Source organism: Girardinichthys multiradiatus, chromosome 11 (genome assembly GCF_021462225.1).
Source record: "Girardinichthys multiradiatus isolate DD_20200921_A chromosome 11, DD_fGirMul_XY1, whole genome shotgun sequence".
NCBI classification, from domain to species: Eukaryota; Metazoa; Chordata; class Actinopteri; order Cyprinodontiformes; family Goodeidae; genus Girardinichthys; species Girardinichthys multiradiatus.
In genome coordinates, this window is record NC_061804.1 from 25,532,974 (window position 1) to 25,556,742 (window position 23,769).

Consider the following 23,769-nt stretch of genomic DNA (forward strand, 5'->3'; position numbering starts at 1 on the left):
AACTGATCTCTGTCCTGCATTCATTCATGAAAAACATCTCATGTTACGTTCTCACGGATCCACTTAACAGTCCCTCCTCCTCTTTCACTTGTATAAGCATGCCAAGTCTTCCTTTAAAATAAAATACATAATTCAAAGATGGTGCACGAAGGTAAAAAAATGTTTTAACTAAATGTGAGAATGTAAGGTGGTGGATGTTGCAGGGCATTGTGATCTCACACAGAGAATTTTGATTTTATGCCTGATTTTTTAAATCTAGTTTGTTCCTAATCTGATCAGAAAGGTTTGCCGTGCCTCTTTGGTCCTTCCTGACCTGAGAGATTAGAACATGAAGCCTTTCATTTTTATTCAATAGGGTCAGTCATGGAGACAACTCATAGCTTTTGCTTCACCCACTTATAAATCATTCTTTTTGTTCTGAATAAAGTATATTGTTGGCTTTATGATGTCAATAACACAAATAGAAAAAACATACATATTAAGTATTCACACCTGCTTGAACTTTTTGCATTTGAGTCCTGTTACAACCACTAACTGTAAAGTTTTTTTACAGGAAATTCATGTGACAGAGCTACCTAGTCATGTCCAACCCTCTTGAGACAATACTTGTAGAAGTACCTTTTCTGACTATTACAGGTGCAGGTCTTTTTGGATATATTTCTACCAGCTTCACACATCTGAAGACTGACATTTGTGCCCATTTTTCTTTGCAAAATAGCCCAAACCCAGATTGAATGGGAAGTATTGAAATGAAAAACTCTGCATGTTTATATGAGAATAGATCACAAAACTATGTTTCTCCATTGAGAATATTTTGAAGACTAAAGTTTTTGTTGAACTCATTGCACACACTAAGGTGCACACAATATCCAAAAGAAAGAGCTACAATCATTCAGTCCATATACATTTTGTACAATGGATGATGTGAAACAAAATTACAATGATTGGTTGTAAAACAGGTGAAATGGAATCTGGGTGATTGTTGAAGCAAGTGCCTTGGCCTATCGGTCTGTGTCAAAGTCTTGCACTTTGGCATTTAAAAAAGTATTCACACCCCACTACAAGTAGCCTTGATATACAGGGGTTGGACAATGAAACTGAAACACCTGGTTTTAGACCACAATAATTTATTAGTATGGTGTAGGGCCTCCTTTTACGGCCAATACAGCGTCAATTCGTCTTGGAAATGACATATAGAAGTCCTGCACAGTGGTCAGAGGGATTTTAAGCCATTCTTCTTGCAGGATAGTGGCCAGGTCACTACATGATACTGGTGGAGGACAACGTTTCCTGACTCGCTCCTCCAAAACACCCCAAAGTGGCTCAATAATATTTAGATCTGGTGACTGTGCAGGCCATGAGAGATGTTCAACTTCACTTTCATGTTCATCAAATCAATCTTTCACCAGTCTTGCTGTGTGTATTGGTGCATTGTCATCCTGATACACGGCACCGCCTTCAGGATACAATGTTTGAACCATTGGATGCACATGGTCCTAAAGAATGGTTCGGTAGTCCTTGGCAGTGAGGCGCCCATCTAGCACAAGTATTGGACCAATGGAATGCCATGATATGGCAGCCCAAATCATCACTGATCCACCCCCATGCTTCACTCTGGGCATGCAACAGTCTGGGTGGTACGCTTCTTTGGGGCTTCTCCACACCGTAACTCTGCCGGATGTGGGGAAAACAGTAAAGGTGGACTCATCAGAGAACAATACATGTTTCACATTGTCCACAGCCCAAGATTTGCGCTCCTTGCACCATTAAAACCGACGTTTGGCATTGGCATGAGTGACCAAAGGCTTGGCTATAGCAGCCCTGCCGTGTATATTGACCCTGTGGAGCTCCCGACGGACAGTTCTCGTGGAAACAGGAGAGTTGAGGTGCACATTTAATTCTGCCGTGATTTGGGCAGCCGTGGTTTTTTGTTTTTTGGATACAATCCAGGTTAGTACCCGAACATCCCTTTCAGACAGCTTCCTCTTGCGTCCACAGTTAATCCTGTTGGATGTGGTTCGTCCTTCTTGGTGGTATGCTGACATTACCCTGGATACCGTGGCTCTTGATTCATCACAAAGACTTGCTGTCTTGGTCACAGATGCACCAGCAAGACGAGCACCAACAATTTGTCCTCTTTTGAACTCTGGTATGTCACCCATAATGTTGTGTGCATTTCAATATTTTGAGCCAAACTCTGCTCTTACCCTGCTAATTGAACCTTCACACTCTTCTCTTACTGGTGCAATGTGCAATCAATGAAGACTGGCTACCAGGCTGGTCCAATTTAGCCATGAAACCTCCCACACTAAAATGACAGGTGTTTCAGTTTCATTGTCCAACCCCTGTAGATTCTCAATGGATTCTCAAAGTGTACCCGTGTAACACATTGTATCTCTGGCCAAATGTTCATTATCGTTGTCCTGCTGGAAATTCAGTTTCCAGCACAGTATCAAGCTGTCTGCAGCCTCTGACAGGTTTTCTCCAAAGAATGCCTATAATTTCCACCTTTACATGAACTGCTTTGCTTCTGTTCCCTGCTGAAGAAAAATATCCCCACAACATGATTCTACCACCACCATGCTTCTACACAGTGATGGTGTGTTTAGGTTGCTGAGCATTGTCCATTTTTCACCACACATTGCACATTGCATGTAGACTAAAATGTTCCGTTTAGGTCTAGTCTCATCAGAGCACCTTCTTCAATATTTGCTGTAGAAGAAGAGTGGGCCCAAATTTATCTACAACAAGTTGAAAAACTGATTTAGTCAAACAGTAAACAGTGAACTGCATTGGCTCCAGGTTAATTTCAGAGTGCACTTTTAGGTCCTTTACTGACTTGGAGAGCTCTCTGCTGACAAGCATTAAGTTACATATGAGAACATCTGCATCCTTACTTTCCTGGCATGTCCTTTGATCAGGGACTGATGATGGTGCCCCATACAAAGCTGGAAACAAAAGGAGACAGAGCCTTTTATACAGGGGCCCCTTAGACTCTGGAACTCTCTTCCGTTTTAGTAGACATTGGTGAACTCTGATGTTTCTTTTAAAATTCAGTTATAATAATTTTGGGATAGAGTTCAAATAATACAAATTAAAGTAAAACCCATAGTTGCAAAATAAATAAAATGTAGGCGCACCATGTACTGAGTCTGTTTCCCCACAGTTCGCCATCCTGAGTTTGATTCCCTATTTAGAATATTCACTGCATGTCTTTCCTCTTCTCTCTGCCTCTTTCCTGTTGCTGCAAAATCTTAAACGTCATATACTAGATGCATACATATTGTGAACAAGTTAATGAATAAGATCTGAATCTACGGCACTATTTAATTTCAGTGGCACCATCTTCCAGATCTGTAATGTTCCTGGAGTGCACATGCAGAGTGTCAGGGGCTCAAAGATAGGGTAAAGGTAAGGGAAACACTTTGGTGCATGCCAGGCCAGGCGCTATTTTCTGAAACCAGGTTTTTTTGGGTCTTTTCAGCTTTAGGAAAGTTTATGACAACCTAATCAATTTCTTATCAAGAAGTTAACTGTCACAGAGTGACATTTTGGACTTTGCTTGTGGCTATGTGCTAACTTTTGTTTAGTTGTTTCCATTTTGGATTGGGCTTCATGTTTATTAGTTTCTTTTCCTCCCTCAATCATTTCCTAGTATGTATTGTAGTCCTGCTTTAGTTATTGTTTTCATTTGGTTTGTTTATTTTGTAACTTAGATTCTCCTTATGGACTCTTTGTTTATTTCTTAGGTTATTGTTTCTATGTTCCCCTCTAGTTTCTCTGTTATTTAGTCCTTTCACTCTTCCTCAGCCTTTGTATTTGTTTCACCTGTTCCTGCTGCTTCCCTGCCTCCTTGTCGCACCTGTTCTCAGTTCCCTTGATTACCTGCCTTTGTCTTTCCCCATTATATTAGTTGGTTTGGTGTCTCTGTTCGTGGCTGGTTCCTTGTGTTCATCACTACCCCTTTCCCTACCATGACTATGTTTTGTTTATGCTTCGCTTATGCTACGTTTGCCAAGGTACCTGCAGTGTTTTGTAAGTTTTGGATTTTGTCTCTGATTCATACCTGCAGTGTTTTTGTTACGTTTTGACCTTTTTGCGAATAAACTATGATGCGGCTGCCAAGCTCTTGTCTGCACTTTGGTCCGATCCAAAGTCCCTCTTCGACATTAATCTTATCAAACACCAGTGTATTCCTGATCCTGAAACTTTGTAACTTCACGTAGCAACCACAAACCTGAACGTAGTTTATTAGGATTTATGATAATAGATCAAGTAATGCATAATTGTAAAATGGAAGGAAAAAATTAATTGCGTTTGCATTTTTTTAACAGAGCATTCAGAACCTTTTGTTCTGCATTTAGTACCTTTTGTTCTGCATTCAGTACCTTTTGTTCTGATACCCGTAAATGAAGTCTCCTTATTAGTAATTAGAAATCACCTTTGCACCCAGAAGCTAAAAAGAGGTCCATTGGAACTCTGGAGTAGCTGCAGAGATCCATTGCTCAGGTGAGACAATCTGTTGACAAGATAAGACAACCATCAACAAATCTGGCCTTAATGTACAGGAGTTGGACAATGAAACTGAAACACCTGTCATTTTAGTGTGAGAGGTTTCATGGCTAAATTGGACCAGCCTGGTAGCCAGTCTTCATTGATTGCACATTGCACCAGTAAGAGCAGAGTGCGAAGGTTCAATTAGCAGGGTAAGAGCACAGTTTTGCTCAAAATATTGAAATGCACACAACATTATGGGTGACATACCAGAGTTCAAAAGAGGACAAATTGTTGGTGCACGTCTTGCTGGCGCATCTGTGACCAAGACAGCAAGTCTTTGTGATGTATCAAGAGCCACGGTATCCAGGGTAATGTCAGCATACCACCAAGAAGGATGAACCACATCCAACAGGATTAACTGTGGACGCAAGAGGAAGCTGTCTGAAAGGGATGTTCGGGTACTAACCTGGATTGTATCCAAAAAACAAAAAACCACGGCTGCCCAAATCACGGCAGAATTAAATGTGCACCTCAACTCTCCTGTTTCCACCAGAACTGTCCGTCGGGAGCTCCACAGGGTCAATATACACGGCCAGGCTGCTATAGCCAAGCCTTTGGTCACTCATGCCAATGCCAAACGTCGGTTTCAATGGTGCAAGGAGCGCAAATATTGGGCTGTGGACAATGTGAAACATGTATTGTTCTCTGATGAGTCCACCTTTACTGTTTTCCCCACATCCGGCAGAGTTACGGTGTGGAGAAGCCCCAAAGAAGCTTACCACCCAGACTGTTGCATGCCCAGAGTGAAGCATGGGGGTGGATCAGTGATGGTTTGGGCTGCCATATCATGGCATTCCCTTTGTCCAATACTTGTGCTAGATGGGCGCGTCACTGCCAAGGACTACCGAACCATTCTTGAGGACCATGTGCATCCAATGGTTCAAACATTGTATCCTGAAGGCGGTGCCGTGTATCAGGATGACAATGCACCAATACACACAGCAAGACTGGTGAAAGATTGGTTTGATGAACATGAAAGTGAAGTTGAACATCTCCCATGGCCTGCACAGTCACCAGATCTAAATATTATTGAGCCACTTTGGGGTGTTTTGGAGGAGCGAGTCAGGAAACGTTTTCCTCCACCAGTATCACGTAGTGACCTGGCCACTATCCTGCAAGAAGAATGGCTTAAAATCCCTTTGACCACTGTGCAGGACTTGTATATGTCATTCCCAAGACAAATTGACGCTGTATTGGCCGCAAAAGGAGGCCCTACACCATACTAATAAATTATTGTGGTCTAAAACCAGGTGTTTCAGTTTCATTGTCCAACCCCTGTAAGAGTGAAAAGAAGGAAGTTGTTGCTGAAAGAAAGCCATAGGAAAGTCTGTTTAATTTTTTCATCAAACCGTGAAGAGGACAGAGCAAATATGTGGAAGACAGGGCTCTGTTTAGATAACACCAAAAGTTCAATATTTGGTCTACATGCTAAAATGTGTGGAGGAAAACAAACACTGTACCTAATCCTGAACACATCATGCCTTTGATAAAATGGGGATATGACTGCATCATGCTTTAGGGATACAGGGACAGGCAAGCTGGTCAGGGTTAATGGGAAGATGGATGGAGCTAAATAAGCATTAAGGAATTTTGATAGAGGCTGCAAGTTGTAATTTGTGAAATATTAAAAACCATGTATCATTTTCTTTCCATTTTACAATTATCCACCACTTTGTGCTGGTCTCTCTCCCTCTACAAGACATCAAACTGTTTTGTTGATCAAAGGGTTTGAATAATTAGCAAGGCACCATAATCCAAAATACAATAACAATAGCTTTTTGAAAATGAAATCTGGACATTGTAATATGTTAATTTATGTTGTGTAAAGTGACTGTCTTAACATGAATAAATGATTTTGTTAACACCATATATGTCAGATTTATATAATATAGCCTTGACTTTGTTTTATTTAACATGCGTGAGTGTATGTAGAAGGGTAACCTTATGAATTAGTCCTACATAATGCATGATTCCAGTATCACAGTGTTATTCTAACCCTGCAGAGAAGCACAGGGAACTAGAGAGAAACGAAAAACACATCAATAATTGAACCTAAATCAGTCTCTTCCTACTCTCAGCCTAATGAAGTCAGTACCTTTAATTGGACTCTTCAACACACCCGTGGTCAAGAGCAACAGAAACCCCAAAGAAACCGGTTGATCTAGGAGTTGTTTTTCCAGTTTGAATTTTACAGTATTTCTCGGAGTAAAGAGACAGCTGGACTCAGGATCATCATGATACCATGGTGGCCAAACTGTTAGGGCTGACCTTTCTTTATTTCACGACCAGTCCATTCACCTTTACTGCACATGGTAAGGATTCAGTGCGTTTGGATTCATTTACTAACACCAAATTACGTTTTAAAATGATGTTTTGACTCTTAAATATTTGATGTTTTTAATTATCATTTTACGCATAATGTTATTTTGACTTTCAATTGCATGGTTAGCCTTGATTTTCTTGTAAGGCACTTAAAAATAAAATGTATTCTTGTTGCCTTTAGTATAGCAGAACTTTAAAGATTGTTAAGTACAAGCAAAAACAAGGAAATTGCCAGTCATGCGTAATTATATACTTTCCATACCACATCAGCTGGTAGATACTGCAGTGTTGGTATCTGTGCAAATTATTTTGACCAACAAGCAAAACCCAAAAAAATCTTTAAAAATCATCTCTTACCAAATAATATTTGTTTTCTCACTGTCTTAAAACATAACTTTTGCAGTTTATTGCTATATTATTTTTTAACAACTAAATTTCTAATTTTTAAAATATAAATTGGGATAATTTATTTTAAGAGAAAAAAAATGTAAAATATTTTTCCAAGTTGCATTTGACACTTGTTTTGGAATCCTGTGCTGTATTACACCCCTCCTTGAAACTTGCAGTGTAACCAATCCTGCAGCAGAACACCAGCAGGGTACATGACACCACTGTCTCCTTGTTCCCATCGCAGGCACATCAGTGTATCCTGTCCCGACCTCATCTGTGAAGATCAATCCAAACTGGGAGGTGGTCTACCAGGACACCAATGTTTATGGTGTGGTGGGCAAAGCTGTTATCCTAGAGTGTGGCACCACCGTGCCTGATATATACATATGGAGCTTCACCAAGCCCGGCACGGACGCCATCAAAGCAGTGGTGTATAACCTGGGGAAAGGGGCGAGGATCCAGAACTTTGCTGAAACACTTGGACAGTTGACGATCATCTCAAACAGTGCGGCAGTGAGCATCGAGAAACTGCCTCTGGCTGCTCATGGCCTGTTCACCTGCCAGGCCTTCTACAATATCGATAAAGAGCCCATAGTCTACTATTACTACGTTCACCTCACTGTCAGAGGTAAAACTCTCAACTCAGATTACGTCTTCACGTAAAGCAGGGGTATACGTAACAGGCTCAACTTGTCTTGTTCTTCTTTTCCATTGTAACATTTTTGGTAATGAAATAAGGAACTACTTATAAGCAACATTTTGATTATACATCTTTTTTGGTCAAAATCAATCAGTAATATAGTTTAAGGATAATTATTCTTCCATGCTGTCTGGCTTTAGACTTGTATTTAAAATGTGTCATCGATTTGGGTGTTTTTGGGTTTATTTGCTTACAGTGATCTAAAAACATACAGGGCCACCCTTTTACAGATTTCTTTAGTTTTTTTTTTCTTTTTTGTGAGATGTTTCAGATCATTTAACAAATTTTGATATCAAACAAAGATGGCCTGACAAAACAAAAAAGCTATGCAAATCGACTTCATCCTATGTAAAAAATTAATTGCTCCCTAAACCTAAACTCATAATTGGCCTTAAATCAAAAAGTCTTTTGCATCCCTATAGAAAAATATTGGCCCATTATTTCTTGCACAATTGTTTTAATTCAGTATCATTGGGTTTTTTAAAAACATGAACCATCTATCTGAGGTCAGTCTACAGCAAAATTGCATTTAAGTGCAGACTTTTACTAGGCCATTCCAAAACTCTGATTATTATTTTAGCCATTCAGAGGTGGACTTGCTGGTGTGCATAGGATCAATGCCTTGTTGCACAGACTATGATTAAAACTTGAATGTTAAAACAGAAAGAAACTGCCTGAGACCAATTTGTCTGATCTGTATTTTAAACAACCTGTTTTTAGAAAATTTCTATCATAAAGAGAAACTTACAGACACAAAATAATCACTGATAAAAACTAATGGGTAATAGTTTTACACCTATACATAGTTTGACCCAGGTAATTTAGGCCACAGTGTCATCGAGGCGTGATCAGTCAGAGCTACTTTTTAGCTGTTCTCTTATGAATTCAGACTACAATCGAAAACAATCTGTAAAAGCCCTCACAAACATTTTGAGAAACTGTGAGATGGAACTTCAACACCTGCCTCTGGGAGAACTTCAAACACATTCCAGGGCAGTTGGGGGACATTGAGTCTGAGTGGGCCATTTTCCACGCCTCCATTGCCAAGGCGGCTTACCGGAGCTGTGGTCGCAAGGTTGTTGAACTACCATCCGACGTCTCAGGGGGAGAAAAGGGTACACCACCAACAATGTTTTCAGTGGGGAGGGTGCGCTGTTGATCTCAACTCGGGACAGTGTGGGTCAGTGGGCGGAGTACTTCAAAGACCTCCTCAATCCCACCGGTACGTCTTCCACTGAGGAAGCGGAGCCTGGGGACCTTGGGGCAGGTTCTCCAATCTCTGGTGCTGAGGTCACCGAGATGATTAAAAAGCTCCTCGGTGGTAAGGCCCTGGGGATGGATTAGATTTGCCCAGAGTTCCTTAAGGCTCTGGATGTTGTAGGGTTGTGTTGGCTAACGTAACTCATCAGCATCGTGTGGACATCGGGGGAAGTTCCACTGAATTGGCAGACCGGGGTGGTGGTACCCCTATTCAAAAAGGGGGACTGTAGAGTGTGTTCCAACTATAGGGGAGTCACACTCTTAAGCCTCCCTGGTAAGGTCTATTCGGGGGTTCTGGAGAGGAGGGTCCGTTGGAGATCAGTGTGATTTTTGCTGGACCAGCACTACACCTTCAGCAGGTTCCTGGAGGGTGCATGGGAGTTTGCTAAACCAGTCTACATGTGCTTTGTGGTCTTGAAGAAGGCGTTCAACCGTGTCCCTCGGGGAATCATGTGGGTGGTACTACGGGTGTATTGGGTTCCAGGCCCTTTGATACGGGCTGTCAGGTCCCTGGATGACCGATGTCAGAGCTTGGTCCACATTGCCGGCAGTAAGTCGGACTCGTTTCCGGTTAGGGTTGGATTCTGCCAAGGTTGTCCTTTGTCACCGATTCTGTTCATAACTTTTATGGACAGAATTTCTAGATGCAGCCAAGGGCCGGAGGGGGTGTGGTTTGGGGACCAGTGGATTTCGTCTGTTCTTTTTTCGGATGACATGATCCTGCTGGCCCCCTCTAGCCACACCTACAGCATGCGCTGGGGCAGTTCGCAGCCGAGTGTGAAGCGGCTGGGATGAAGATGAGCTACTCCAAGTCCGAGGCCAAGTTCTCGACGGGAAAAGGGTGGCTTGTTCTCTTCAGGTTGGAGGGGAGTTCCTGCCTCAAGTGGAGGAGTTCAAGTATCTCAGGGTCTTGTTCACGAGTGAGGGAAGAATGGAGCAGGAGACCGACAGACGGATCGGTGCGGCGGCCGCAGTAATGGGGGCACTGTGCCGGACCGTTGTGGTGAAGAGAGAGCTGAGAGAGTCTGGGCGTCTCTGCTGAGTCTGCTGCCCCCATGACCCGGTCCCGGATAAAGCAGAAGACGATGACGACTTTGAGCCCCTTAGTACCAATTGAACATTGTGTCAATGCCACAGCCTACCTGAGTATTGTTGCTGACCATGTCCATCCCTTTATGACCACAGTGTACCGTTCTTTTGATGGTTACTTCCAGCAGGATAGTGCGCCATGTCATAAAGCACGAATCATCTCAGACTGGTTTCTTGAACATGACAATGAGTTCACTGTACTGAAATGGCCTCCAGTCACCAGATCTCAATCCAATAGAGCACCTTTGGGATGTGGTGGAACGGGAGATTCGCATCATGGATGTGCAGCTGACAAATCTGCAGCATCTGTGTGATGCAATCATGCCAATATGGACCAAACTCTCTGAGGAATGTTTCCAGTTCCTTTGTTTAATCTATGCCACGAAGGATTAAGGCAGTTCTAAAGGCAAAAGGGGTCCAACCCGGTACTAGCAAGGTGTACCTAATAAAGTGGCTGGTGAGTGTTTTTAAGATTAATTAACTGAACAGTTCTTTTAACTGTAAACCTCCGCCACCCGGTCAATGATGTAATAGATTCATTCTTGGCAAAGTGAGCTACTCCATATCAGTGAGAGAACCAAAAAAAGGTTTAATACTATGGTTTCCGGCATTTTTCTGATATTTGATTTATTTTACCATGAGAGCATACCACCTGCACTTAGATTCCCATTTAGATAACTGTTAGTTTGAAAGTTACAAGTCTGTTAGAACCTTGACGAACCACTAGCTATAATTTGGGGTTAGTTGTACATCTCTACCTTTAATTGTTACCTTACAAGGTTTCTGCTGGCCCTATATTGTTCAACATTCTTGATCACCAGTTCTGAAATTCTCCTGCAATCATCAAGAAACTTTGCCATACAATAGAAAATATGATTATGTTTTACCTTAATTTTTGTCAACCCTAAGTGTTTTGTTTTTCTGGAGTTAAATGCTAAAAGGTTAAAAACAGCTCTATACAGCAATGGTGAAAGGTTAAATGCCCTGCTGGTGGGCTGCAAAACGATCAAATGTTATTATTTTGACATCAGAATGTCACAGTTTATAAAATGCTTAAAAGTAGATATAGTATAATCTAAATAAATGGTCCGAATTTATGGACTGGTGAAACCTTGCACAGTGAAAACACAATATAATGAAAATTACTAATCCATTTACCATAATCCAAGTCTTCTTCATCTGTACATTTTTCTATCTTTGTTTTTGATGCAGTGCCTGTCAGTAAGCCTTATCTTTTGCTGAGTGATGTGTCTCCGGTGGAAGGGTCCACAATGTGGATGCAATGCAACCTGGAAAATGGGACTGGGCCAATCCAGTATGTATGGCAGCACGAAACTCGCAGCGGCAACGTCACAGTCGTGGCCCAGGGTAGCAGCAGCGTCATCAATGTGACGGACGTCAATAGAGACCACAGTGGCTGGTACCGCTGTGTGGCCACCAATGACGTCAACAGTGAGAGCTCAAACCGTTTATGGCTGGACACCATTTGTAAGTTTTAGAAATTTACTTTCGTCATGTTTTATAATCAGTTTACATTTTGTTTCATTCATATAAAAAAGTGTCAGCCTGTTTGCCAATTCACATTGATGAGTGCCTTATATTAAAATGTCTTGCAATAGAGTACACACACCTTGATCTTCTTAAACTTTGTCACGTTGCAACCACAAACTTCAGTGTATTTTATTGGGATTTTATGTAACAGACCAGCAAAAAGTAAGACACAATTGTAAAGTGGAAGGAAACGGAATTTCTCTTTTTACAAATGAAAATTGGAAAAAGAAATGTGGTATGTGTTTTATTCAACTCCCTTCATTCTGATACCTCTAAATAAAATCCAATCAAACCTACTGCCTTCAAAAGACACCTGATCAATAAGTAGAATCCAGATGTGTGTAATTTAGTGTCACTATAAATCTAGCTGTTCTATGAACGCCTCAGATGTTGCTGAACATTAGTAAACAAAAAGCATCATGAAGACCAAGGAACGGCAGACATTGCAGGCAAGAGGCCAATGGTAATTCTGGAGGAGCTGCAAAGATTTACAGTTTGGGTGGGAAAATCCATTGACAGGGCAACTATTAGTTGTGCACTCCAAAGATCTAGCCTTAATGAAAGAATTTAAGGAAGAAAGTGTTGAAAGAAAACCAGAGAAAGTATTTTTTAAAGTTTTCCAGAAGCTGTGAAGAGGACGCAGTAAACATGTGGAAGACGATGCTCTGGTCAGATGACCTAAACTTTTACTGTCTGGCCCCATTCAAAACTCTCTGCAGTGGAAAAAAAGAGCACATCATTCCAAATACACCATTCCCAAAGTGAAACATGGAGGTGGCAGCCTCATGCTGTGGGAAGGTTTTTCTTCAGCACTGACAGGAAAGTTGGTCAGAGTTGATGAGAAGTTGGATTAAGCTAAATACAGAACTAAATACTCAAATGAATCCTTTTAGAGGCTGTAAATGTCTTGAGGCTGGTGTGAAAATTCAACTTGCAGAATAAAGATCAAATAATCAAAGATCAAAGCATTGTCATGTTTTCTAATGGCCCTGTCAAAGTCCAGATGTAAATCCAGCAACTTTTCTGTGGTATCCATTTGTTCTCCCTGAGCTTGAACAATTTTGAAAAGAAGAAATATGGGGGAAAAAAATTTGTTACTAGATGGAAAGCTTGTAAAGATATACCCCAAATACTTGCAGCTGTTATTGCAGCAAGGTATTGACTCAGGGTGGGGGTTGAAAACAAATGATCAAATTTTCAGATTTGTATTTGTAAACAAGCAAGGGGTTTTGGGTTTATCTTCAGCATAAAATCCCAATAAAATACACTTAACTTTGGGGCTGTAGCATAACAGTATGTAAAGGACTATAGAGGGTGTGAATGCTTTTGCAAGTCACTGTATGAATGTACCCATCTGGCCTTTCGTCTCTTAAATGCATCCATGCTCCTTTTCCGCAGTTGGTCCAGACATTCCCCGGATAGACGTAACTCCATACAGTATAACAGAGCGGGGATACTCTGCACTGGAGAGAGAGACTGTTTCACTGATGTGTCAAGCCCAGTCCAATCCAGCCAGTCAGTATGTTTGGTTCTACAACAACTCCCAGGTGTACAGTGGGCCGCAGTTCACCATCACCAAGATCCTTCGCATGCACACGGGAGACTACGCCTGCTTGGCCCAGAACACATACCTAAACACCCGCTCCAAAAAAACCATTAGCCTGACTGTCTACTGTGAGTTTGACCTATGACCTTTGGCAATATTGTTAACTGTGTTGCTCTTTTGTCAACCTTGTGCTTTTCTCTATCTTGGTACTGTAAGATGCAGAACTAGAGATGGGGTCTTTTCTCTTCCTCCATTGTTTCAGTTTCGCACAATAAGCTTTTTTGCATACTTTCTTTATTCTTACACAATTCAGTATTTCAGTCTCACACACTCAGACTTCAGACCAAACTCACAGCATAAAACACAAAACAGAGAAAGGAAGTGTTGCAGATCTATTCAGCTATTGGACCTTCTGCGATTCTGATGGCACTCTGGCAGGTACCCTTTGTCACAGCTGAGGCAAGCAAGTATAGGTTCACCATAGAGGTCAATATTTGTCTTTCACTCTGCTCTTTAATCACATAAAAAGATTAAAACCCAGCATTCTGAAAATGTATCCTGATAAATATACCTCTACTTTGAACATCACTGCGTGGCCACCGTATGTCTTACCCCTACAGATTCTCCCGACGGTTCCCCCTCCTGCTCTGTGGAGCCAGCTCTGAATCACACCGCTCTGAAGCTGCTTTGCGCATGGCCTGGTGGATTCCCCTCCCCGTCCCTGGACTGGACTGGGGACCTGGTACAAGCAGGTAAAACCCAGGTAGACACAGAACAACAAACTAATCTACAGAGCAGCACTGCCATCCTTCTGCCCTCTGAGAACCTGATTCCTAACAACAGCTTGTTCAGATGTGTGGGCTCCCATCCTGCTCTGAAACAATCTACAGAGTGCAGCACACGCACATGTGAGTACAGAAAGGACTCAGCAGATAGTAAAATGAAGTGTATTTTTGTGTTGTGTGTCCATATTTTCTTTTCCATATTACTCTACCCTGCAGATATTCCCCCTGCAGAACCAGTGTGCTTTGCCTATGTCACAAACACTCAGCAATATCTGATGCTGTCCTGCTCCTGGGATGGAGGGGCCCCAAAGGCCTTAGTGTGGTGGGAGGGACCAGGGGGCCAAAGCAAAGGAGGACAAGAAAACTCCAACATCCTGGTCCTCCGTTATGGGACTGCCCGGAGTGGGAAACCCTACACCTGCTACGCTATACACCCACTTCTGATGGAAGCAAAGAGTTGCAGGCTCACACTGGGTCAGTCCTTATCATCACTATACGAAACAATAAATATCAGAAGGGATTTCTTCCTAATACCTAATTTCTTAATTGTGTAGAGGCCCCTGTGTTACTGACACAGCGCAGAGTCGTGTCTGTGTATGAGGGGACTGACGTGCAGCTCACCTGTAATCTGAGAGCCAATTACCTTCCAGCCAATGAAATCACCTGGTTCAACAATCAGGGCGTGGATGTCCAAGACACCTCAAAGTACATGCTGCTACGAACGTCTGCCTGGACCAACCTGACCGTGAGAGACGCCGACGAGATGCAGGACAGTGGAGAGTACAGATGCTCCACTTCAAACGCAGTGGGAGGTGCTGAAATCAATGTCACTCTGGTGGTCAAGAGTAAGAATCTGCTTGAATTTTTCTTTCCAAGCACTTATTCCACTAGAGACTTGGGCAAAACATTTGGTACATTTTAAATTCTGCAGCTTACATGGATGCTACAACTCTGAATAGTTAACATATCCAAGTTAAAAAGACTGAAGAAGAGGAGCTAGTTTGCAGTGCAGGAGCTGAAATGTATAGATGTGGGAAATTGTAGGTGTACAGAGACGGAATTTTATTGGGGTTAGGGGAACTTCTGTTTGATAAATATTAAATGTGGAAAAGCTTTTCAAATAATAAAGGTGTGATTAATGTGTTAAACTATAAACTTTGAATCTGAAAGCAGCTCCTCCTTGGAGACAGTATTTCCTACTAAGATAGATGGTTTACATTGTCAAAAGGATGTGGTAGGAAATAAATAGTATAATTTGTTTTTCTTATTGGCTGTCTAACACAGCATAGTCATACGTGTCTCTAAGATCCTTTCTGATTGGCTGATCAGGCCCACATGACAGCTCCTACTTCAGAAGGAGCCAGCTAAAGCAGCTGAGTTACCAAAACGTAAAGAGAGAAAAAAAAGAGAACCAACCTTGCTCATCTGAGCCAGAACCAAGCCTGTTCAGTTTGTCAAATTTCATTGTGATACATGTTATGTGTGCATCACACACTTTGTAACTTTTGTCTAAATTTTGTAGTTGAAGTTCCAGCAAAATCTTGTTTTGTTTTTTCTCCACACCTTTGTCGTGATAGTTCAGTTAGCAAATCTGCCAAACACATGGCAAAGCATTTACAGGTGTTAGTAATAAAAATAGATTATCATGAAGAAATTGATTTATTTACGTGATTCCATTCAAAAAGTGAAACTTGTATATTATATTCATTCATTACACACAGACTGATATATTTCAAATGTTAATTCTTTTAATTGTGATGATTAGAACTGACAACTAACGAAAACCCCAAATTCAGTATCTCAGAAAATAAAAATATTAGTTAACACAAATACAAAAAAAGGATTTTTAGAAATGTTGGCCAACTGAAAAGTATGAACATGAAAAGAATGAACATGTACAGCACTCAGTACTTAGTTGGGCTCCTTTTGCCTGGATTACTGCAGCAATGCGGCGTGGCATGGAGTCGATCAGTCTGTGGCACTGCTCAGGTGTTATGAGAGCCCAGGTTGCTCTGATAGTGGCATTCAGCTCTTCTGAATTGTTGGGTCTGGCATATTGCGTCTTCCTCTTCACAATACCCCATAGATTTTCTGTGGGGTTAAGGTCATGCGGGTTTGATGGCCAATTAAGAACAGGGATACCTTGGTCCTTAAACCAGGCACTGGTGGCTTTGGCACTGTGTGCAGGTGCCAAGTCCTGTTAGAAAATGAAATTTCCATCTCCATAAAGTTGGTCAGCAGCAATAAGCATGGAGTGCTCTAAAACCTCCTGGTAGATGGCTGCGTTGACCTTGGACCTCAGAAAAGACAGTGGACCAACACCAGCAGATAACATGGCACCCCAAACCATCACTGACTGTTGAAACTTTACACTGGACCTCAAACAACGTGGATTCTGTGCCTCTCATCTCTTCCTCCAGACTCTGGGACCTTGATTTCAAAAAGGAAATGCAACATTTACTTCTGGTGGTTCTTGAAGCACTGACTCCAGCTGCAGTCCACTGTCTGTGAATCTTCCCCACATTTTTTTATGGGTTTTGTTTCACAATCCTCTCCATGTGCGGTTATCCTTATTGCTTGAATACTTTTTTCTACCACATCTTTTCCTTCCCTTTGCCTCTCTATTAAAGTGCTTGGACACTGTGAACAGCCAGCCTCTTTAGCAATTACCTTTTGTGTCTTTCCCTCCTTGTGCAAGGTGTCAATGGTCGTCTTTTGGACAACTGTCAAGTCAGCAGTTTTCCCCATGATGTGTATCCTACAGAACTAGACTGAGAGACCATTTAAAGGCCTTTGCAGGTGTTTTGAGTTGAATAGCTAAATAGTGTGTGGCAAAAGTGTGTTCAATATTGAACCTTTTCACAATATTCTAATTTTCTGAGATACTGAATTTGGGGTTTTCATTAGTTGTCTGTCAGTTATAATAATCAAAATTAAAAGAAATAAAGAATTCAAATATATCACTGTGTGTAATAAATTAATATAATATACAAGTTTATTTTCCTGCTCTCGGTGGAGGTGGACGCTTTTTCTCTGTCTCCCGCACCCCTCCCATATCTGCCCTGCTTCAGCTCTGTCTTGTCTTTTTTTTTTTTGGAGCCTCTTTTTGCATATCTTCCAAATTCTTCCAAAATATGGATTTGGTCAGCTGGTCTCTCAATGCAATTGATAAAATGTTCTCGACAAGAAGACAGGGGTCGGGAGAGCCCACTTGCCCGGATGGGACATTTTTCTCTGGATACACAATGGACTCCTGGCAGAAGTGGAGGATTGTGTGTCTGTCGATAATGTCAGTCAAGGATGTGGAAGATATGTATATAATTGGATGTTTCATATCAGGATTTCTGCTTTTTGGAGTCAGCGGTTACCTGGCATATCAAGAAATTCGGAGAATGTCAGCAGCTGTTCTGGCCATTGTAAGGCTGCCTGGCATGTGTGATGGGATCTTCAGAGCAATCAACACTCACACTGAGATGTTACGTGAGCTGAATCGCAGACTGGATGTGATCCTTACACAGGATCGCAGGCAGGTTGCGGTTCCTGGACTCAGGGGTAAAATGGGGAGCCCAAGGCGTTCCCAGGCCAGCCGAGAGACATAGTCCCTCCAGCGTGTCCTGAGCCGCGTGTCCTGGGCCGTCCCCTGGGCCTCCTCCCGGTGGGACGTGCCTGGAACACCTCTCGGGGAAGGCGTCCAGGAGGCATCCGGTATAGATGCCTGAGCCATCTCAACTGGCTCCTCTCGATGTGGTCGAGCAGTGGCTCTACTCCGAGCCCCTCCCGGATGGCCGAGCTCCTCACCCTATCTCTAAGGGAGTGCCCGGCCACCATACGGAGGAAGGTAATTTCAGCCGCTTGTATCCGGGATCTCGTTCTTTCGGTCATGACCCAAAGTTCATGGCCATAGGTGAGGGTAGGAACGTAGACCGAACGGTAAATTGAGAGCTTTGCTTTTCGGCTCAGCTCTCTTCACCACAACGGACCGGCACAGTGCCCCCATTACTGCGGCAGCCGCACCGATCCGTCTGTCGATCTCCTGCTCCATTCTTCCCTCACTCGTGAACAAGACCCTGAGATACTTGAACTCCTCCACTTGAGGAAGGAACTCCCCTCCAACCTGAAGAGGACAAGCCACCCTTTTCCGGTCGAGAACCATGGCCTCTGACTTGGAGGAGTTGATCTTCATCCCAGCCGCTTCACATTCGGCTGCGAACCGTCCCAGCCCATGCTGTAGGCCTTGGCTAGAGGGGGCCAGCAGGACCACGTCATCCGCAAAAAGAAGAGACAAAATCCACTGGTCCCAAAACCAGACCCCCTCCGGCCCTTGGCTGCATCTAGAAATCTTGTCCATAAAAGTTATGAACAGGACCGGTGACAAAGGGCAGCCCTGCCGGAGTCCAACATGCACCGGGAACAGGTCCGACTTAGTGCCGGCAATGCAGACCAAACTCCTGCTCCGCTTGTACATGGCCCTAATAAACAGCCCCTGATTCCATACTCCTGGAGCACTCCCCACAGGGCATCACGAGGGACACAGTCGAATGCCTTCTCCAGGTCCACAAACACATGTGAACTGGTTGGGGAAACTCCCATGAACCCTCGAGTACCCTGTAGAGGGTATAGAGCTGGTCCAGTGTTCCACGGCCGGGACGAAAACCACACTGCTCCTCCTGAAGCCGAGGTTCGACTATCAGAATCAGAATCAGAATCAGCTTTATTGCCAAGTTCGTACATGCAAACAAGGAATTTGCCTCCGGTACACTTTGCTCTTTTGTTCTGTTTTTGCATTACAGAATATACAAATTTACAATTTACTATGTACAATATACACATATCTAATAAAAAAGGTGCATTTGCAACATCTGTATGATGTTGTTCCGTATTCTATTGAATGTTCATCAGAGAAACAGCCTGGGGGAAGAAACTGTCTCTGTGGCGGCTGGTTTTAGTAAACAGTGCTCTGTAGCGGCGGCCTGAAGGTAAAACTCTGAACAGTTTATGTGCAGGGTGTGTGGGGTCTGCAGAGATTTTGGCAGCTCTTTTCCTGACCCTAGACCTGTATAAGTCCTGGATGGAGGGAAGGTCAGCTCTGATTATTCTCTCTGCAGTCCTGATTATTTGTTGCAGTCTGGACCTGTTTTGTGGATGAGCCAAACCACACTGAGATGGATGAAGACAGGACAGACTGAATGATGGCAGTGTAGAAGATGACCAACAGCTCCTGTGGAAGGTTGAACTTCTTGAGTTGCCTCAGGAAGTACAGTCTCTGCTGGGCCTTCTTTTGAACAGTGTCTATGTGTGAAGACCATCTCAGGTCCTCAGAGATGGTGGTTCCTAAGAACCTGAAGTGGTCCACGGCCGATACAGTGTTGTTGAGGATGGTGAGGGGGGTGTATGGGGGTGGTGTTCTCCGAAAGTCCACCACCATTTCCACAGTCTTGAGTGGGTTCAGTTCAAGGTAGTTCTGACCGCACCAGTGTACCAGCCGATCCACCTGCTGTCTGTATGCAGACTCATCACCGTCCTGGATCAGTCCAATGACAGTGGTGTCATCTGCAAACTTAAGGAGTTTCAGGGACGAGTCCGCTGAGGTGCAGTCATTTGTGTACAGGGAGAAGAGGAGTGGGGATAGAACACACCCCTGGGGGGCACCAGTACTTATTGATCTGGATCGGGAGAAGATGTTCCCCAGTCTCACCTGCTGCTGTCGGTCCATCAGGAAGCTGTTGATCCACTGACAGGTGGAGGCTGGGACGTTGAGCTGTGTGAGCTTCTGGTGGAGGATGTCTGGTATGATGGTGTTGAAGGCCGAGCTGAAGTCTACAAACAGGATCCTGGCGTACGTCCTTGGACGGTCGAGGTGTTGCAGGATGAAGTGTAGACCTAAGTTAACAGCATCATCTGCCGACCTGTTTGCTCGGTAAGCAAATTGCAGGGGGTCCAGCAGGGGGCCTGTGATGTCTTTCAGGTGCTTCAACACCAGCCGCTCAAAGGACTTCATGATCACGTCAGGGCTACAGGCCTATAGTCATTTAATCCTACGATGGTGGGTTTCTTGGGAACGATGATGGTGGATCGTTTGAGGCAGGAGGGGACCTCACATTTCTCCAGTGACTTGTTGAAGATCCTTGTGAAGATCGGAGCGAGTTGATGTGCGCAGACTTTCAGGCATGATGGGGAGGCGTTATCAGGTCCTCTAGCTTTCTTTGTTTTCATGCGCTGAAAGAGCCTGTTTACTTCTTCCTCTGAGATCTTTAGTGCAGGCAGAGGATCTGATGGTAGGGGGTTGGTAGCTTTATGGGAGGAATTTGTTTCTGAATGGGATGTAGAGGGGATGACTATCGGCCGGACTCTCCTCTCCAATACCCTGGCGTAGGCCTTACCAGGGAGGCTGAGGAGCGTGATCCCCCTGTAGTTGGAACACACCCTCCAGTTACCCTTCTTATGAAGGGGGACCACCACCCCAGTCTGCCAGTCCAGAGGCACTGTCCCTGACTGCTACGCAATGTTGAAGAGGCGTATCAACCATGACAGCCCCACGACATCCAGAGATTTGAGGTACTCAGGGCAGATCTCATCCACCCCCGAAGCCCTGCCACAGCGGAGCTTTTTAACTACTTCAGCCCGGGTGATGAAAGAGTCCAACTCTGAGTCCCCAGCCTTTGTTTCCACCAGGGAATGCATGATGGTAGGATTGAGGAGATCCTCAAAGTACTCCTTCCACCGCCCGATAATGTCCCCGGTCGAGGTCTGCAGCCTCCCATCCCCACTGTAAACAGTGTTGGCGAAGCACTGCTTCCCCCTCCTGAGGCGCCGGATGTTTTGCCAGAATCGCTTCGAGGCCATTCGGTAGTCCTTCTCCATGGCCTCACCGAACTCCTCCCAGGCCCGAGTTTTTGCCTCTGCCACAGCCCGAGCCAAGAGTATTGTTTATTAAAACATAAGAATAGAAATACAATAAAAACAATAGTCTGTTTGGGAATCAGGGGTGTCCAAACAAATAGACAACTAAGCAAAGTAAAACATCTTCTCCACTGATCCATTCTGGTGAATGGCAGTGATCTTGTTGGGATCTAATTGATTGCTAAAATATTTCAGCTCTTAAATAACAGAACGTTACATATAGACATTAAACACAACTGAATATTTCTCTTTTTTTCATTTTTGTATCAGAGTATCCAATGCCACCCAATGCAACCCTGATCATAGCGATGTACAACAGCCGAAAGCGTAGCGAGGTGGAGCTGGAGTGGCAGGTAGAAGGTGTGGAGGAGAGTGGAGGTTGGACTGGTTTCCACCTGGAGCACCAGTGGGTGTCTGAGCGACCAAAGAGAAGAGGCAGCACCAATAAGTCACTACTGTGGATGGAGGAGAGGATTGGTCTCCAAGACTGGTACCGTACCGTCATCCAAGATCCAGACGTCAGGAGTCACACAGTTCGAGGACTGACTCCAACTGATACCTACCAGTTCCGCATAATACCCATCAACCACCGCACCATCGGACACCCCTCTCCCACAAAAACCCCAGGTACGGTAAGTCAACTCTTGAAAGGCAATAATACAGGCAAAATGCAATAGATAAATGCAAACAATGTAGCCCAATACAAATGTTAAATAGAACCAGATGTTTTAAAGCTGTTTCCATGAGAGTTTTATGTTTGTAGCTCTGGCTACTGTATTAATAGTCTAACATTTTTTATCCTTTTTATCCTCTTAGGTGAAAGACACACACAACCCAAAAGCAAATGCACACATTGACACACGACTGACACTGACACATTCACTCAACTTGTCTTTGCTTTGCTGTTTTCTTTTCTCTCCTCTCTAAACTTTCTAAAAACTGACCCCATTTAATTTTCTTATAAAATATTTGATGTATTTGTCATAAGAAGTAGATCATGTATGTTATAGAACTGTTACTGGGTTACCTAATGGATTTAGGATGAAGAGTAGAGTGAGATTAAAAATGTTTATAAAAAATACTATACTGCCATTAACTACGGAAGAGTATAAGAGCCACTAAAAAAAAATTTGAATTCTGACTTTTTTTTGAAAATTTAGATTTTTTTTCCTCAGAATTCAGAAAAACCTCAGAATTCTGATTTTTTTTTTGTCAGTGGCCGTAATACTCTTCTGTACGCTGACACATTTCCCAATAAGATTATAGACAATATAATTTACTAGCTGATGAAATATGCTTTGCAATTGTTTTTCAACCATTTTAGATTCTTACAGAAAATATCAGTCAGTATAAAGCGTTTTCTTTTGTTGCCTTATTTTTTCAGCAGTGTACTATTTTGCAATGTGTAACTGTGGTGTCTTGCAGCGGAACCACGCTACAACATGTACCCTGCTGTGATTGGAGCAGCTATAGGCGGGATGCTCTTTGCAGCCATTCTCACAGTGCTGCTGCTCATGTACATAATCCGCAACCGCAACAACAATCCCAGTAAGTCCTACACAGGATCATCAACATATTTTAAGCTACTTAATTAATTTAACTAATATTTAGTTAATATTGTGTGTTTGTTTCCCCAGGACTTCACGACATGCTGTTTGGCTTGTGAGTATCTGGGTATTCATATTTTTACAGTCGTATGAGGCTGATTATCCAAACAAATAATCCATGTCATTACGTTTTTTTATTTCTAGGCAGCACAGTCAGTCGAGAGAGAACATTAATTTTCCAGAGGATGAAATGGTCAGAGGGTCAGATGGAGGAGTAGAGGACATCGGTGGATCATCCAGTCCAGGTAAGATTACCTTGCTTCAAAAACAAATTCTTCTTTCCTTCTGTTTTTAACAATGACATAATATTTAGCAATTTTGCATGTTTGATATTTTCTTATATTTTAGAAAATTATATGGAAAAAAATTGTTTACCTTAAATAATAATTAAGACTGTCTCAATCTGTTCCACACCATTTAAGAAAAGGAATCTGCAGATAGAGAACCACTCTGGTTCTTTGCAATCAGTGCCATGCATGGGTGTGAAAACCGATTAGCTTTAAAGGGAAAGAAAACACTCCACAATGCATCAGTATTACATGGTCTATATATTAGTATTGTAATTTGTAGCACTTAACTCACTCATCAATGTTCTGGATGCTGCAGTTTCTTCTTTCCCTTTTTGTTGAAAGCAACAGCTTTCTTGTCCCAGCTGGACTCATCTACTTAGGGTGTTTTGTGTATTTTTCCATGGTTGCGGAGTGTTGCACATGCAACGCAGAAACCATTTTTAGTGACCAGGATACTTTTCTAGAGACAATTTGTCTCCCACCTGCATTTCCACTGTAGGAACCAGAACCTAATCAGAGAAGTGTAGAAATCTACCCTGAAATTGCCCCTGCTAGGAAGATAGGACATTTTGGATCAACCCAGAGCTGAGAGTGGAGCTTCATAGTGGGAGGATGCTAAACATTTTTCACTGACTGAATATCCATTTTGTTTCCTTCATCTCCTTCTCTGCCTGTTATATTTTTAAATAACTTTAAATTACACAACAGGTGGTCTGTATTCTTATGAAAACACATTTATTCCCAGCCATAAATGCTGAAAATCACAGCATAT

At 42.9% G+C, this 23,769-nt stretch overlaps 1 protein-coding gene across 1 annotated transcript in view; it reads left to right on the forward strand.

Moving 5' to 3' along the window:
* Positions 1–23,769, forward strand: part of LOC124876836 (V-set and immunoglobulin domain-containing protein 10-like 2) — a 28,133-nt gene that overhangs the window by 3,598 nt on the left and 766 nt on the right. The window contains exons 3-12 of the mRNA XM_047379851.1: positions 7,514–7,897; positions 11,531–11,806; positions 13,268–13,543; positions 14,036–14,323; positions 14,417–14,674; positions 14,755–15,045; positions 21,371–21,727; positions 22,526–22,648; positions 22,738–22,762; positions 22,852–22,952. Of these exons, the coding sequence (XP_047235807.1) occupies positions 7,514–7,897; positions 11,531–11,806; positions 13,268–13,543; positions 14,036–14,323; positions 14,417–14,674; positions 14,755–15,045; positions 21,371–21,727; positions 22,526–22,648; positions 22,738–22,762; positions 22,852–22,952 (2,379 nt within the window). The remainder of the gene's footprint in view (positions 1–7,513; positions 7,898–11,530; positions 11,807–13,267; positions 13,544–14,035; positions 14,324–14,416; positions 14,675–14,754; positions 15,046–21,370; positions 21,728–22,525; positions 22,649–22,737; positions 22,763–22,851; positions 22,953–23,769) is intronic.